The 15,194-nt window shown below is 34.4% G+C and overlaps 2 protein-coding genes across 2 annotated transcripts; both read right to left on the reverse strand.

The window, feature by feature from the left end:
• Positions 1 to 3,550: 3,550 nt before the first annotated feature.
• Positions 3,551 to 6,724, reverse strand: LOC128552793 (uncharacterized). The gene is made up of 2 exons (XM_053533860.1): positions 6,181 to 6,724; positions 3,551 to 5,661 (listed from the first exon to the last, which is right to left on the reverse strand). Exons 1-2 carry the CDS (start codon positions 6,429 to 6,431, stop codon positions 5,001 to 5,003), a joined length of 912 nt encoding a protein of 303 aa, XP_053389835.1. The 5' UTR covers positions 6,432 to 6,724; the 3' UTR covers positions 3,551 to 5,000.
• Positions 6,725 to 7,562: 838 nt separating this feature from the next.
• LOC128552792 (uncharacterized) lies at positions 7,563 to 12,290 on the reverse strand. The gene is made up of 3 exons (XM_053533859.1): positions 11,794 to 12,290; positions 10,344 to 11,387; positions 7,563 to 9,697 (listed from the first exon to the last, which is right to left on the reverse strand). Exons 2-3 carry the CDS (start codon positions 11,024 to 11,026, stop codon positions 8,245 to 8,247), a joined length of 2,136 nt encoding a protein of 711 aa, XP_053389834.1. The 5' UTR covers positions 11,027 to 11,387; positions 11,794 to 12,290; the 3' UTR covers positions 7,563 to 8,244.
• Positions 12,291 to 15,194: the final 2,904 nt, after the last annotated feature.

Consider the following 15,194-nt stretch of genomic DNA (forward strand, 5'->3'; position numbering starts at 1 on the left):
GTTTGTTTCCAGTATACCGACCTACCCTAAATGTTTGGCCCGACCCTAAATGTTTTATGGCCTTGGAGAATATTTTTTTTCAACTTTTTGGCAATTTTTAATGCTTTAAACATGGTCAGTGATGTTAGAAAACAACTTACTGACGCTCTAAAGGCATGATTCCCTTATATGTATTCATTTTTGACACAAAAAGTAATTTCCGAAAAGTCTCACTTAATGAAAAATAATCCCCCGCCCCCACCCCCCCCCACCCCCACACACCCCTAAAAAAAGATAACCGACCTAACTACCCTAATTTTTTGGAGCAAGGAAACAAAGAACTTTTAGGCCTTACTTGAATCAAGATTCCTTACTTAACAATACTGCAGACAAAATGGGAGAAACCACTACCTGAGCAATTGTACATGACTCTCTCTTAGTTACTCACGCAGTAAGTGCTCTGTAACATTTACGGAAGTGTTTACAGGCGGGGTTCAGAGCTTTAGGTATGGAACGCCGCAGCTGTCCTTTATCCTGGCAATTCATGTCTTGCTGTCCATATAGCGTGTTATTCGTAAAACCGCAATGTTATTATGTCAAAATGTGATGTTGAATTTTAACGTTTTAACATAATAAAACTATGTTTTGACAAGTTAACACTACTCTTTGACATGAAAGCATGGCTAGCTAATATAATAAGACACCATTTGAACATGTTAACACCACATTTTGTATTATAAATACGACACTGTTTATCAAGTTACACAATGCACTGTCATGATAACATGGCTAGTTAACATACTATAAATCTGTTAAATAAGCGCATATTTGAATATAGCGCATAGCCCGTTATTCCGTATGGGAAAATAAGCGCATGTCATGCCCCAATCTGACTAAAGTACTTGGTCTTCTAAACAAAGATCTGAGGCATCTCTCTGTAAATTAGGATTTCCGATATTGCTACTTTTATTTTCACAAATCTATTTTTATTTGAACCAGTCAGACGACTCGTTTCAACAAGCATTTGGCTGAACCATCAAGATAGCGTCGAATGTCACAGGGTGTGAAAAATATACCGTCAGTCCGGGGCTCGAACCCGAGACTCCTCGCTTACAGGGCGAGTTCTCTACCGACTGCGCCTTACCGTGACATATGATACCTCTCAAAACATGAGGGCCCAGTTATGATGTGGTCGTCATAAGAATTATAAGCATGAAAATCCCTGGCTAAATATAGATGAATAACTATATTACGCTGAAGAAACAAAATGTGATTGAAATTTACCTAAATACATATTGCATATTGCTACATTAATTCAATAAAATTTAAGACATAAACACATTGCCTTGGCCTAATATATGTCACTGTCAGTTTGAAACTAAAATCTTATATATCTCTTGTTTTTCATACAAATCGTGTACAATTACCAACACGGAAATACAAAAGAAAAAAGTTATTTTATGGGATATTCGTTTGAATTAATCTTAAAATCACCTGATCCCGAAGAATTTCCGACCGATTTCCGAAAAGCGATAAACACGAAAGTAGGACAAAATGACCACCCAGGTCAGTCTAAGAAAATATAAAACAAATCATTCGTTTCTCTGCACGTGTTTAACTTCAAGGGAATATTACACGGCAATCGTAATGTTTAGTAGTATATTTCAAAATGTGTAGTCTTTTGCACCTTTAAAACTTCTACTGTCACTTTCAAAATGTTGAAAGCAAGGCTCTGACTGGCTAGTGGAAGGGCAGTCAGAACGAGTCTTTCAAAAGCACGTCTTCAAATCCAAAGCGTAGCGTTAATTTGAGATGTACTTTAGTCAGATTGTGTCATGCCCTTACCGTAATTTTGTCTCGAAAGTAGGCGCATATCCGATTACTGGTAAACAAACAACAGGATCATATGCATCAACACGTATTTAACGGTATTACATACTGTGATAATTGTTTAGGTAGCAGTTGGTAGTTTCCAGCCACAGATTCAAAATCTGTCATTAGAGATAAAACCGTGAAGTGAAGGCTGTTTTGATGTTTAAAATATTTGTTGATGTGAGTTTTTGATTAACAAGTTTAAGAATGGTATGTTGCAGAAATTCTGGCAGATGCGAATGTAAGCTTGATGGCATTATTTTCGTATAACTGCTTAAAATGCGTATATACCACTATCAGCATTCAGCTTCTCGTGAACTGTCAAATAACAGAAAGGCCTAACTATACTAAAGGAACCAGCGTGGAAGCCATCTGGTCTAGTCGCGTAATGGCTGCCAGGTATTTGAACACTAATTTTTCACTTGGCATGGCAACAGAGGTCTAAATTGAAGCTAGTTTCTGTTTAAATTTCACTGTGGATGTATTTTTGACATTTTGGTAGGAAAAATGGGACAGCAGGTTGTATTCGGTGAAGTCAAGCTCAATTTTAGTATGAGTAGTACTTCCAGGTCACAGCAGTGTGATTTTGATGTCAGTTTACAGTAAGCAAATGTGACCAGAAAAATCTCTCTAAGAAGATATATGACCCCTACTTTTCTCTTCATTTTATATCAGTTTTATCATATCTCTTTAAAATGAGGTAAGTATTTGTTCTCTGAAATGGGTCTAGCTATGTTTGGTAGCTCTTTAAAAAAGGTCGTATATAGGGAAAACTATTTACCCTATTGTGACCTATAGGCCTCACACAGTTGAAAATAGTGAAAAAAGTAATCGGTTGACAGGTATTTTTGTCCAGCTCTGCAAGTAATACTTGAAACTGAGTACTGAATGCATGTGGCCATTTGGCTCTATCATTTCCCCTAACATTTTCAGGCCACTTGGAAAAATGGCTAATTTGGGCTGAAATGTCATGTATTTTCGCGAGCTGAAATTATCTTTCAGGTGGCTTGTGGATTTAAAAATCTATGCTTTTGTATGAAGTTTACTATGTGTTTTATTTCTTCTTCAAGTAAGATGTAAACAGGTATCTTTTTATTTTCAGGTCTGCATCTCGTAAGATATCAGAAGCCGTCTGACTTGGCCACATCGCTCGGAAGTCTGAAGTACTAGAAAAAACCGGCATCTGCTACCTTATCATGAATAAGGCGACAAGTGTTCTTACCTGTTGAATAGCCGTTGGTTGTTAAAGATTTTAACGTCTATTGTCTGGTAAAACGTTAATCGTTTACAATAATCATGCTTTTTGATGGAAAATGTTCTCAGTAAATGAAAATAAAAGTTTGAATACCAGAAAGGTTGTTTGCGTTGTCATTACAGTTTGTCATTCTTGTGTAAATCAGTAAAAAAACAATATGGATAAAATGCCTGTTAACCACAAGTCATATTCTAGGGAAAAGAAATTCGATATTGTTGACTTTTATAAAGATGATTGAATCAGTACACTTTTACACCAACACTTTGACATGATTACAAACTTGTCAACATTACAAGGAATTGTTTTGGCAGTTTTATAACATCACACTTAGACATGATGGCATGGTTAGTTTACATAATATGGCACAATTTGGACAAGTTCAGAGAGCATGTTCACATAATACCAAAGCTCTTCGACAAAATGAAAAGTTGAAATAAGAATATGCTATCTGGTCAAGTAAACAGCACGATTCGACATGATAACTTATATATTTGACATTATTAGACATTATTTGTTCATGTTCACATCACAGCTTTATATAATGGCTTAACTGTTTAACATAATAAGACACTAGCTGAAAAAGTTAACATCACATTTTTATTTAATAACATAATTGGTTTGACAGGATAATACTCTAACATGAAATGTCCCGACATAATACAGCTGCGGCGTTCCTTATTGAGGTCTTACCTGCATTAATTTTTCTACAGTCGTCTCCGGTAACCAATATGGGCGACTCCTCCAGAAGACTGACTATTAGTAATGTTAGTGGGAGGGTTCCAGAAGTTTCCATGGTAATATTTAGTTGGAAGAGCGGGGATTCGCACTCATGACCCCTAGTTTCGTAGTCAGACAGTCTAAGCGCTGGATCAAAGAGTCGGGTAAAATAACAGAGCGAGAAAAAAAAATAGACAGAGAGAGAAAGATGGCAGGATATTGGTTTTTGAAAAAGATAAAATCTCCATACGATTGTGTTTATATGTTTCTTTTAATAAACCTTTTATGTGCAACACAATAAAAATGAATGAAGTGGTCACGTGTCTAGAGTAGTCAGTTTCAGCCAGTGTGTGGGTCTTTTCTACACATCGAGACATAATACACGTCTTTGGCCCTCTGCCAAATGTCTATATTGGTCAAGTATTTCTTTTACACAAATTAAATCTTGATATTGGACTCGACGTATTCGTTTCTTTTGTAAAATTCTTCAGTGAACACTTGTTGTTCAAATAGTAGTATTGTCTTCAGTTTATGAAAAAGCCGGGTCCTTGGTATTGGTGATATTATAGAACGACAGACAAAGGTATTTGAGCCGCGCAATGGGAAAACCAACATAGTACGTGGCTTTGCGACCAGCATCCGCGCAGTCTGGTCAGGATCCATGCTGTTCGCTTTCAAAACCTATTGCAATTAGAGAAACTGTTGATTTTCTCATGGCGCGGCTCAAATTTTTATTTATATTTGTGATGAAGTTTTTTTAGTGAAAAAGTAAGGAAGTTGAAAGAGTTTGCCTTTAGTGAAATTTTGTTGTAAGAGGAGATATCTTGAACATTTGGAGAAATAATGTGGTGTGAATACATGAACTAATTTCATTTTAACATATTAACGGGGGGTATTTTTACTGATATAATCAGGTTACGATGTCTGGTTCTCGCGATGTTGAGCTATCAATGCAATGTATAAAACGATAGTTTTGCATTGAAACAACAGAGGGAAATCCCTGACTACCCATTTTGTTCAATATATTTGTGTAAATATGTGAATAATTCATATATGTACTGTTAGTAACAAAACTTTTGCCAAGATACCAAGTTTTGTTAAGTATAGGTTTAATCGTAGTCGCATGATAACTGGATATCAACTTTTTCATATCTCTGTTAACATATTATCTTCTTTTTTAGTCACCATCGTCTGCAACGTCTTCCAACAACCTTTGTACAATGTCGTCTGCTAACTGCTCATCGTTCACATCATTTTGAGAATTTGCTTCTAATACTTCAATCAGATCAAGTATATTTGGTAATTCTGCCGTCCACTTGTTTTCTTGTGCAAACCTTTCCGCTTCTTTTGCATTTAATAATGACAAATCATGGACCATTTCTTGTCTGTAATATTCTGCTTTTGCAATGTGATACAACATTTTTCTTCTGCTTTCCATCCTCTCCCAAATATCTGGAATTTCAATGAAGTCGTTACACTTCTTTGCGGATTGCCTGTCCCCGTCTGATACTTTAACATCATTTATTCTTTTGCCAAACAGACTCAAACCAAGGTAGCAATATGCCATTTTTAACATCAGCATTCTTTCATAGTCTTTTCTAATGTCGTCTGCTTCATTGGAAAATTGTGCTATAGCGCGTTCGGTCGTTTTTATGACTTCCTTTTTCATCTCTTCAGTGGGATTTTGTTCATACTTCTGGGAGAGAAGGTTGATTTCTATATAATACACCATCCCAGTATCTTTACATGGCAGTACACGTTCACTGTGCTCTCTTGCATATTGTAAATAAACCAGTCCGTTGTCAAGTGTAGTTTTCATGGAAAGAGCAGAACCTAATCTGCAAATAAACAAATATATAATATAATGCGCAAAATAAAACTCTTTTACCTCAAATTACCTAATCGGTGAAAACCAAATATTAGCTGTTTCTAAAGATAGACAATGCGGTAAATTGTTAAGATGACGCTCGGTATAAACTCCTAAAATTATATCTTAACAAATGCACAAATGTTATGTAATGCCTGTGTTATAAATATCATACATGTCAATACTTTGTTATCTTATGTACGCGTTTAATGTATCTGAATTTTCAAATTACAAGAAAGTTTACGATTTATTAACTAGACGTCCCCAGGCTGCATTGAACGAAACGTTAGCGGTCAAGTTCTTCAAATGACGAAGCGAGATGCACAATACCATGTGTTTAAAGGAACAAATGAGTACTGATAATTATAATACATGTGGAATAGTGGGTAGGTTAACAGACTGTCATTACAGAAATTAAATACTATTGAAACACATAGAACGTAGAAGCAAACTGATTGAAAAGAAGGTGCATATCAAAAGGCAGGCAAACCTCGCAAGATATGTCATACTGCTAACAGTTGGATCGGACGTGAACTTGATAACCTTCTCCATTTGGACGAAGACTTCACTATCAGTTAAACTTGTATCATATTTCAGTCTTCTGGCTTCTATCTGGGCATCCAGAGCTGTAAATTTTATGTCAGCCATCTCCATATAATTTCTTACACACTTTCCTAACTGAAGTTTCTTCATAACACACCTGCTATTAATAGCGGTAATAATGTCATTGAATTTGTCCATTCTACCTTCATGAGATTATCGTTTTAATGTATGTGCCAGTGTTGATATTTTTCTTCTACTCCTAGCATATATGTCTATCTTCCGTACAGGTTCATAAATGATGTCATCTCCTAAACTATTTTGCTCTTCGCCTTCCTTAGAAGTTTTAGTTCTTTCTGCATTTTGTTCACCTACCGTACCGTCTATATTTTGTTTATTATCCATACTTTAATCTCCCGCGAGACTGTTCATTTATATTCTCATTTTCCTTTTCATTCACGTCGGTAATAAAATGGTCCCCTTGGTGGCGTGGCATTTCTGATTGCGTTTGAGAAACATATACTCCTATTGTTTAGAAATACAATTATCACAAACGTGTTACGTTAATATCTATGCTCTACCACTTTGCACTTAAACTAGCATTATTGCAAGAGGGATCACCAATCACATACAAAAAAAACAATATTGTTGAAGAATTGATTTTTAACCAATTTAATGAATTGCTAAATGAAATATCATCTAGCCTTTTCAATATTATTTTATACAGAAATTTGGCAAAAACAGGAAGAATTAATCTCGTTATACGGATGAATATTAAGTTCAAATATGAGTCGACTTAAATTATGAACAAGTAATCAAACGGTATTATATTTTAGTTGTGTCATATTGCTTGTAACTTGGCAGAAAGCCATCTTCTTTTTTGCATTCTACAGTTTCGAATGACAGATTGAGGGGCAATTCAGTTCAGGTTTTTGTTCAATATTCATTGTACATTTACATGAAGTGTTTTGTCATGTTATACAATTTAAACCCCTCGCGAATACATGTATTGCATTTCCATAAAACTATAATTCGCTTGTCGTGTGTAAAAAAATGTTTATACATAAGATAGCATTTTTCTGAACTTCAAGGTACTATCCTACCGAAATAAAAAGCACATAATTTGGTAGCACTTTTATCATGAAATAATTGCTTTGTAGAAATGTCATAGAAACTTATACAGCGCTGTTACAATTTTAGGTCACATACTTTTTTTTTAAGACTGAACATATTTTTCATATATGAAAAAAATGATCCCCACTTTAATTTGATTTTCTTAGCACTGTCATTGATCTTCATGCACAGTTCAAATGGGAAAGTAAATATACTACAGCCCTTTTGCTTTTTTTAATTTCATAAAGAATAAATAAGGTCAGCTATTCAATTGTGATTCTTACAACTCACTCTTTATACAAAATATCTTAAATGTTGAAAATAAAAGCCATCGCCCATACTACCCAATCAAAGTAAAATATGGTAACTGCACAGTGCAATTATCATTGCGTAATAACCAAAACAAAAAAATGCTCGTTTTTATAAATCCCGCACGATAACTCAAATGATAACATGTTTGATAATTATGATTTTTCTTCATTAATACGTTTTAATACAGAAAATATTTTTGTACATTTGTATAGCATTACAGTATGCAATTAGCTTCTATCATTGACAAACTTTTTGAGTCATGAGAACAATAACAATCAAACGATAATATAAACATGCTGTCGTTTAAATTATCGTGCGGGAGTAGTATAAAAGTTATTATCATGTTTACTTTATCAACACGTCTACTTTTTCATGTCTTATACATCAACACTCGTTGTTAACTTGTTCATGTTCTATATATCACGACACGCTAACTTCATCGACACGTTTACTTGTTCATGTCCTATATATCGTGACACGTCTACTTGTTCATGTCCTATATATCATGACACGCTAACTTCGTCGACACGTTTTCTTGTTTATGCCCTATATATCATCATATCTCATGCTGTATCATACGACACTGGAGTTACTGAGACATGTGACAGATCTGAGTTGGTATTGCAATTTCACCTCCTTCCTTCAACAATATCAAATTATGGCTGATGTTAGATGGTGATTCACTAACTGGACTTGGTTCTGATTGACTAATTGAATTTTGTTCTTTCAAAAGCATGAAGTGGTGATCATTAGATAAGTCTGGATGTGTACAATTATCGTCCTCTTGTTCCTTTTTATATCGTAACTGAAACTGATCTTTAATGATTGATGTCTCATTTTCTTCATATTCGTTATCTGGTGACTTTAAATATGACATACATGGCGCCATTATTGTTTTGTCTAAATTGTTTTGCATATTTTGTTTATCGCTTTTGTCAAAACTGATGTCTGCACCATTAAAACCCAGATGTGTATGATATTGTAGATCTTGTGTATGTTGTTCTACATTGACCTCTTTCAGAAACGTTATTCTTTGATTACAACCGTTTGCAGACCTACAAGCAGTTTCATCGGCAGAGTCATGCATAATAACCTCTTTCAAATCCATCATTTGTTTATGCATCTCTTCCGCTCCTTGAATTGCATATGTAGACGCTATATCTGAATGCAAAGTGTTGCCATAATCATTTGTAGCCCAAGTAACAGCTTCTTCGGCCTGGTCATTTATCACACATTCTTTCATATACATCATCTGTGTTATTGTCTCGCCGGTTTCTTGCACACCACGTATGAGCGCCGACGGTAAATCATTGCTTCCATTTCCATGTTCAACGTAATTCGTTGATGAGCATGTTATGTCATTATTATTTTCTTCTGACTCGTCTTCGAGGTCAGGAAGGTCCTCAAACAACTCAGCAAGTATATCGACCTCAGATGCATCTGTAAGTTTACATACAGTAGTCCTTTTTCTTTCAAGCTCCATTACCATCTCGGAAATATTTGGAAGTTCAGCTGTCCAGTTATTTTCTTCTCCCAACTTTTGAGCTTCTTTAGCATGGACCACTGCTAAATCCGAATTGCCTTGTTGTTTGTAATACTCTGACTTAGCAACGTAGAACAACATTTTACGTCTTTTCTCCATCCCTTGCCATATGTCGGATGTTTCTATAAAGTCTATCACCTTTTTAGCCTCTTCTATGTCTATTTGTGTAGTTTCTGCTTTTTCTATTTTCTTGCAAAAAAGGCCAACTCCTAGGTAACAAAATACCCTTTTTAACAATAGCATTCTCTGATAGTCTTTTCTTATTTCATCATTTTCATCGGTAAACTGAGCAATACCTTGCTCTGATGTTTTCAAAATGTTTGCTTTAAGGTGAGTTGTTGGATCTTTTTCATACTTTTGAGACAGCAAATTGACTTCTATGTAGTAAACCATGCCCGTGTCCTTGCACGGCGTCACGTGCTCTGCATGTTCTTTAGCAAATTGAACATACGCCAGCCCATCATCAATAGAATCTGTCATGGCTATTGTTGAACCATACCTAAAGTAGAAAAAAAATAGGTCAGTTATTTCATAAGTGCCAAAAAGGTCAATAATGCTTAGGTTTAAAATGGTAAAATGCCTACTTTCTCCGCTCCTCTTTATTCTTGCAAATGCTATAGAAATTAAATTGAATTTTAAGTATCAGTTTCAATTTAATCTTATAAAGTTAACATTGTATAGTTATAGCCATGCATTACTTTGTATTGTTTCAAAATTATAAAAATGATTATTTTAAGTAGTGGAACTTGTGATGTCCATACGATAACGTAGACAATGCAGCATGTAAAGTAGCTCAGAGCGCACAATACTTTCCGTAAAAAAACCCGGAAAATTCAGAAATTGCATAGGGAGGATACGTAATTTACCATTTATCATAATGAGTCCACTACTTTAAAACATAGTTATTTTTATGTTTTAATTAAATTCCGTTCTGGAACATGATAATGTAAACGGTATGGGACTTTAAGTAATGAATGTAAGAACATAAATACAGTATATGCAAAATAAAACATTTCATCACTTTTCAAGTTAATCTCAGAATGAATAACCGTAAAACCAAAGTACGGTATATCAAGACTAGAGCTTACTGTTTTATCTTCTAGTAACTTGTGTTGAACTTCTTCATAATAAAAAAGAAAACGCACCTTGCGAGATAAGACATACTGCTCACACGGGGGTTACTTGTAAAAGATATAACGGACTCCATATCCCTGAACATATCCCCTTCCTCAAGACTTCTGTCATAACGCACTCTCTTGGCACTTATTTCAGCTTCAATAGAAGCAAATCTCATGTCAGCAAACTCCATTCTTTCATTTACACCCGTTGTCATGTTCAGTTTGTTCTTTTTAAACTTTGTATCAATAGCTGTAACCACTCTTTGGAATGTTTTAATATCACCGTCGTGCGAAAGTCTTTTAAGCTTATGAGCAAGTGCTGAAATGGCTTTTCTCCTCTTTGTAAACACATTAATTTTTCTAACAGGTTCATATAGAAGATCACTTCTATCACCACTCTCATAGTCGTTCTTCCTCAGCAGTCTTTCTTTTTCTTGTTCTAATAAATCAGCTAAAAATGAATATGTATCATTGTATCTTAAAGATTCAGTGAAGCCTAAAAATGTACATTTACTTTCAGGTCGTATTATGTTTCGAAGCAGCTTCTTACATTTAGTAGTCCTGGTTTCGTTCATCTCTTCAAAGTCCTCGTAATCTTTTGAGGTAATCATTCCATTTTGAAACAAGTGTGGTAATATGTCCTTTACGTCTAAATCTTGCAGCAGGGACATATGACATTTCTGTAATGCGATTTCTTCTTCAGTTTTCATTTTTTCAAAATTTTAACACAAAATTTGAAGAACTGAAAATTCGTTTGTTTCGTTCCTTGATTTGCAAATCAACACCAAGTCTATAAACATATATGTTTTATGTACTAATAAGTGTATACATCATGCAAGCAAATATCCGTACAGTCTCGCCGCGTTTATATCCTTTTACACATGAAAACATTATGCAGTCAAATGTTAATTGGCAAACTGTAAAGAAATTTCACGTGTGCTTAAAGAAACACGAGCTTCATGTGCACTACTTAGGGCAATGTCAACTATATGAGTATCGGTTTGAAGAGTAGCTGTTTTTCTTTAACAAACGAAACAGGATGTCTTTACACCATATCTACACAGCAAACATCTACAAAACAAAAATTGCGTATTAAATATATAACTGAATGATGATTAAGCCATTATAATTATTGTGTGTATAATCAATAAACATGTAGTTTAAGTTTTATCGCGTAAGACAAAAGGTTTATTCTTATGAAGTTAAGCAAATAAAGAGTATTGATATTACTCGTAATGAATGCTCTAAGTTAACACTTTAACAAATCTTAAATTTTCATTGCTTTCAGACCGTAACCCTTTGTTAAAAACTCAAGAAAAAGAGTATTAGTTTAAAATTTCATTTATACAGATATCATACCACACATAGGAAGTAAATTAAATTATGTCTGATAAGTAAGCAAGTTTTTTTTTTTTTGTTGTTGTTGTTTTTTTTTTTGTGAAAATCAATTAATTCATGTAAATGTGTGTTTCCTTACAATCTAATATACTCGGTAGCCCGACGAGAACAATTCGTGTAAGAGTATAGGGCACAGTTAAAATCCAGTCACATGTAATTTTCATTTATCAACAATTTTTCATTCATCCAACAGCTTTGTTAAAACTATATCATAATCATTCAACAGTCGCTGTGTGTTGTAACTTAGCAAATGGCGTGTCTGATTTAATTTGGAAATTCCAGGTAGAGTAGTGTGGTATGTTCCAAGAATGTTGAAATCCCCGCTACTGTATTTCCAACTTTCGATTTCCAATATTCGCTAAATATATCTGCATGTTTGTTTAGAGCTTGTCTTTATTATTTTGATGATAAACAAAGTACTTTTATTCTTGGTTGGCTTACTTTATACATTTCAACGACTGGCTGCGCGTATGCGTAAGAGGATTGATAAACACGCAGCCCGAATTCCGTTCAACGAAACTAAAGTGAAACTAACTCGCATTGTAGTAGTTCACCAACGCCTGCACTTAATGACATTTTCTACACTGAAGTTTTTCGATAACTATTAAAAAGTACAGAAAGATTAACAGCGATAGTACATGTATTTAATTACGTTAATATTTTATCTATTACTACACTAGAGTATATATAACAGAATATAGTATAAGGGGGTGCATGCACTTTCACATGCTTGTTCTTAAGCTAGTTTCTAAACGATGTGTCTCCCTTAAGTGAGAGATGTGTCTGGTTGGAATTGTAGTCAGAGCTGGAGCATTTTCAATCTGTTACATTACCAGTTAGGTATACAGACAATAATTAGACATGAAGTCATAAAAATTGTCATGAGTCTAAAAGTGATTTATTTCTTAGGTCAAGTGAAAGTTTGTTTCTGTCCTATAACATTTAATTGCATTGAATGATTCTTTTTATTACTACACAGAAATGTTTCCCATGATTAGACTATTTGTCGTGCGCATGACCTATGGTTTTCGGTCAAAGGTCAATGTCACTATTGAAGGTCAATGGGGATAATAAGCCAGCTACTCGCTAGGTGGCGCTAGTAAAATAAGGGGTAAACAATGCTGACCCAGATTCTTATCTCACTACACTTTGCAATGGATTCCGAGAAGTAATCAAAATATTTTGGATGGAAAGTTCTACAATTACAGAGAGAACTGATAAAAGAGGGGCATCAATCAAAGGCAGAAAGGAAGATTTGTTAACAAAGTATGTTTTTATGTTGTTATAATTAAATAATTCTCAGACAAATAGTATTAATCCATTTAAACCTTGAGAAACCAGTACACAGAGGCAATGTCTTACATGTAGGCCATGGTGTGCATTGCAAGTTTTATTGGTGCTATCTTTATTGCATCTCATTATTTGTAGATTTAGTGTTGCTTTAATTAATATACAAAACAATAATACTGGAGAGTAGCCCTTTGGATAACATTTTACAGGTGAATGACTTATGCTAGCACTATATCTTGTTTGAGGAATTTATGGTGTCTATCTTTTTCTTACTTTCAGACTTGAAGCATATGACAGAAATCAAGACTTCAGGGGTGAACCTATTCTCCTACCAGAACCTCTGGATTCAGACTGGCCCACTGAAGGGTTTCATCAACTGCAAGCAAACCATAGGATCCACTTTCCTAAATTGGGAAGCAATATGAAAAAACAGCAATTAAGAAATTTGAAAAGCAAACGGGAATATAGTGTCAACAACTGCGGTTTATGAATATGTAGAGAAGTCCATAGCTGGCTGCAACACCCGACAGAGTCATCAATGAACAAATAATGTTGAGGTGAAATGTCCATATGCTGGGAAAGAGGAAATGATCCAACCTGGGAAATTGTTTCCATACTTGGAATATACGGACGGAGAAATGGAGCTAAAGAAAACTTCAAACTACTATTATCAGATACAGGGACAGATTTATATAAGTGAAAGACAATATTGCTTTTTCATTGTGTATATATTCAAGGATATGTTTGTACAAAAAGTTGAACTAGATCATGAGTACTGTAAACACAGCCTTTTACCAAAGCTAGAACTGTTCTACAAAAGGATCTGCGGAAATAAATAGCTGAACATCTGTGAAATAACATTGATGATGATTTATGTAGACATTTGCAGTACAATATCATGTTAAGTCTATGAAATGATATGATGCATTTGATAAATAATTGTATGTAGTTGAAATAAATATATAAAAGCCCAGCATCAATAGTTAATATTTCTTGGTATTTCTGCGCAAAACAATAATAGTTATGCAAGTTTACCAACAATACTTCTGCGGAAATTAGCTATATGCTGAAGCACACAAATCTAATCCTTGACCCAAGATTAAGTTTTGTTTCTGGCAAGTCAGATCTTAATATTTTGAAACAATATCATGTTTACTAGGTTGCCACAGTTTTGTCTTATTTCCAGGATCTGCTATTTTTCCTGCTACTCTCCATAAATCCTTTAAATGTTTTTTTTTTTTTTTTTTTAACGAATTCCTTCATAACCCTTACATAGTGGTACACAACAATACAGAACCATAATCAAATTCTTATTATTTTCATCTATGAACTACTCAAAAATCCTTTAAATAAATGTATTTAAGTATTAATTTGACTATTTTCTAAGATTTTATTTTGTTCTGGGTCTAATACCTAGGCAATTGCAAATTAATTAGTGTTTAGAGTCAAATACCTAGGAAATTACAAATTGATTAGTGTTTATTATACAGAATCTCTACTACTTTCTATAGTAAATCTAAGGTCAGGGCCATAATTAAAATTTTGTTTGTTTGCAGTGCTCCGACCGACCCATCAAAATCGTCCCGACCCAAAAAATTTTTTAGGCAGTTCAGGGGGGCAATTTTTTTTTTTTATATGTTTTGATCCTTTCTGATGCAAAATGCATTTTCAGCAGACGTTTTCCTTTTCGTATTTAAATATACAGCAGATCATTCAGCGTTTAGTGTACGCGACTATATATTGCCGTCTTCGCACGTGTTTCGGAAGTCACAAGTTCCGATCCGAGTGAGCAAGTCGCTCAGACATCTTTACTTAGTCTTTCTTACATGATTTTCGGTGACCTATGTATATTTGATAAACAATTTTCCAGTAAACAAAAGTTTCGGCGGTATATGACCTGTTTGTGTAGGTTCGCCGTAAATTGCAACTCATTCTTTTAATAAACAATGTCGTCTGACACAACGCCACGGACCTGACCAATAAGTCAGTCAACATGACCACGGTCTAAAAATTTATTCTGATTTTCTGTTGATTAGTTTCAACATTTAAAAGTCTATAAATTAAACAGACATCTGAATTTTTTATCATACACTAGAATAATCCGCAACTTGAATGATAACTATTCACATTTTTATGTATTAATTGAGACCTTGTTCGAACACGTAATAAAGCCACATACCTCATTTTTTT

The sequence above is a fragment of the Mercenaria mercenaria genome, unplaced genomic scaffold (genome assembly GCF_021730395.1).
Source record: "Mercenaria mercenaria strain notata unplaced genomic scaffold, MADL_Memer_1 contig_3155, whole genome shotgun sequence".
In the NCBI taxonomy this organism is placed as follows: Eukaryota; Metazoa; Mollusca; class Bivalvia; order Venerida; family Veneridae; genus Mercenaria; species Mercenaria mercenaria.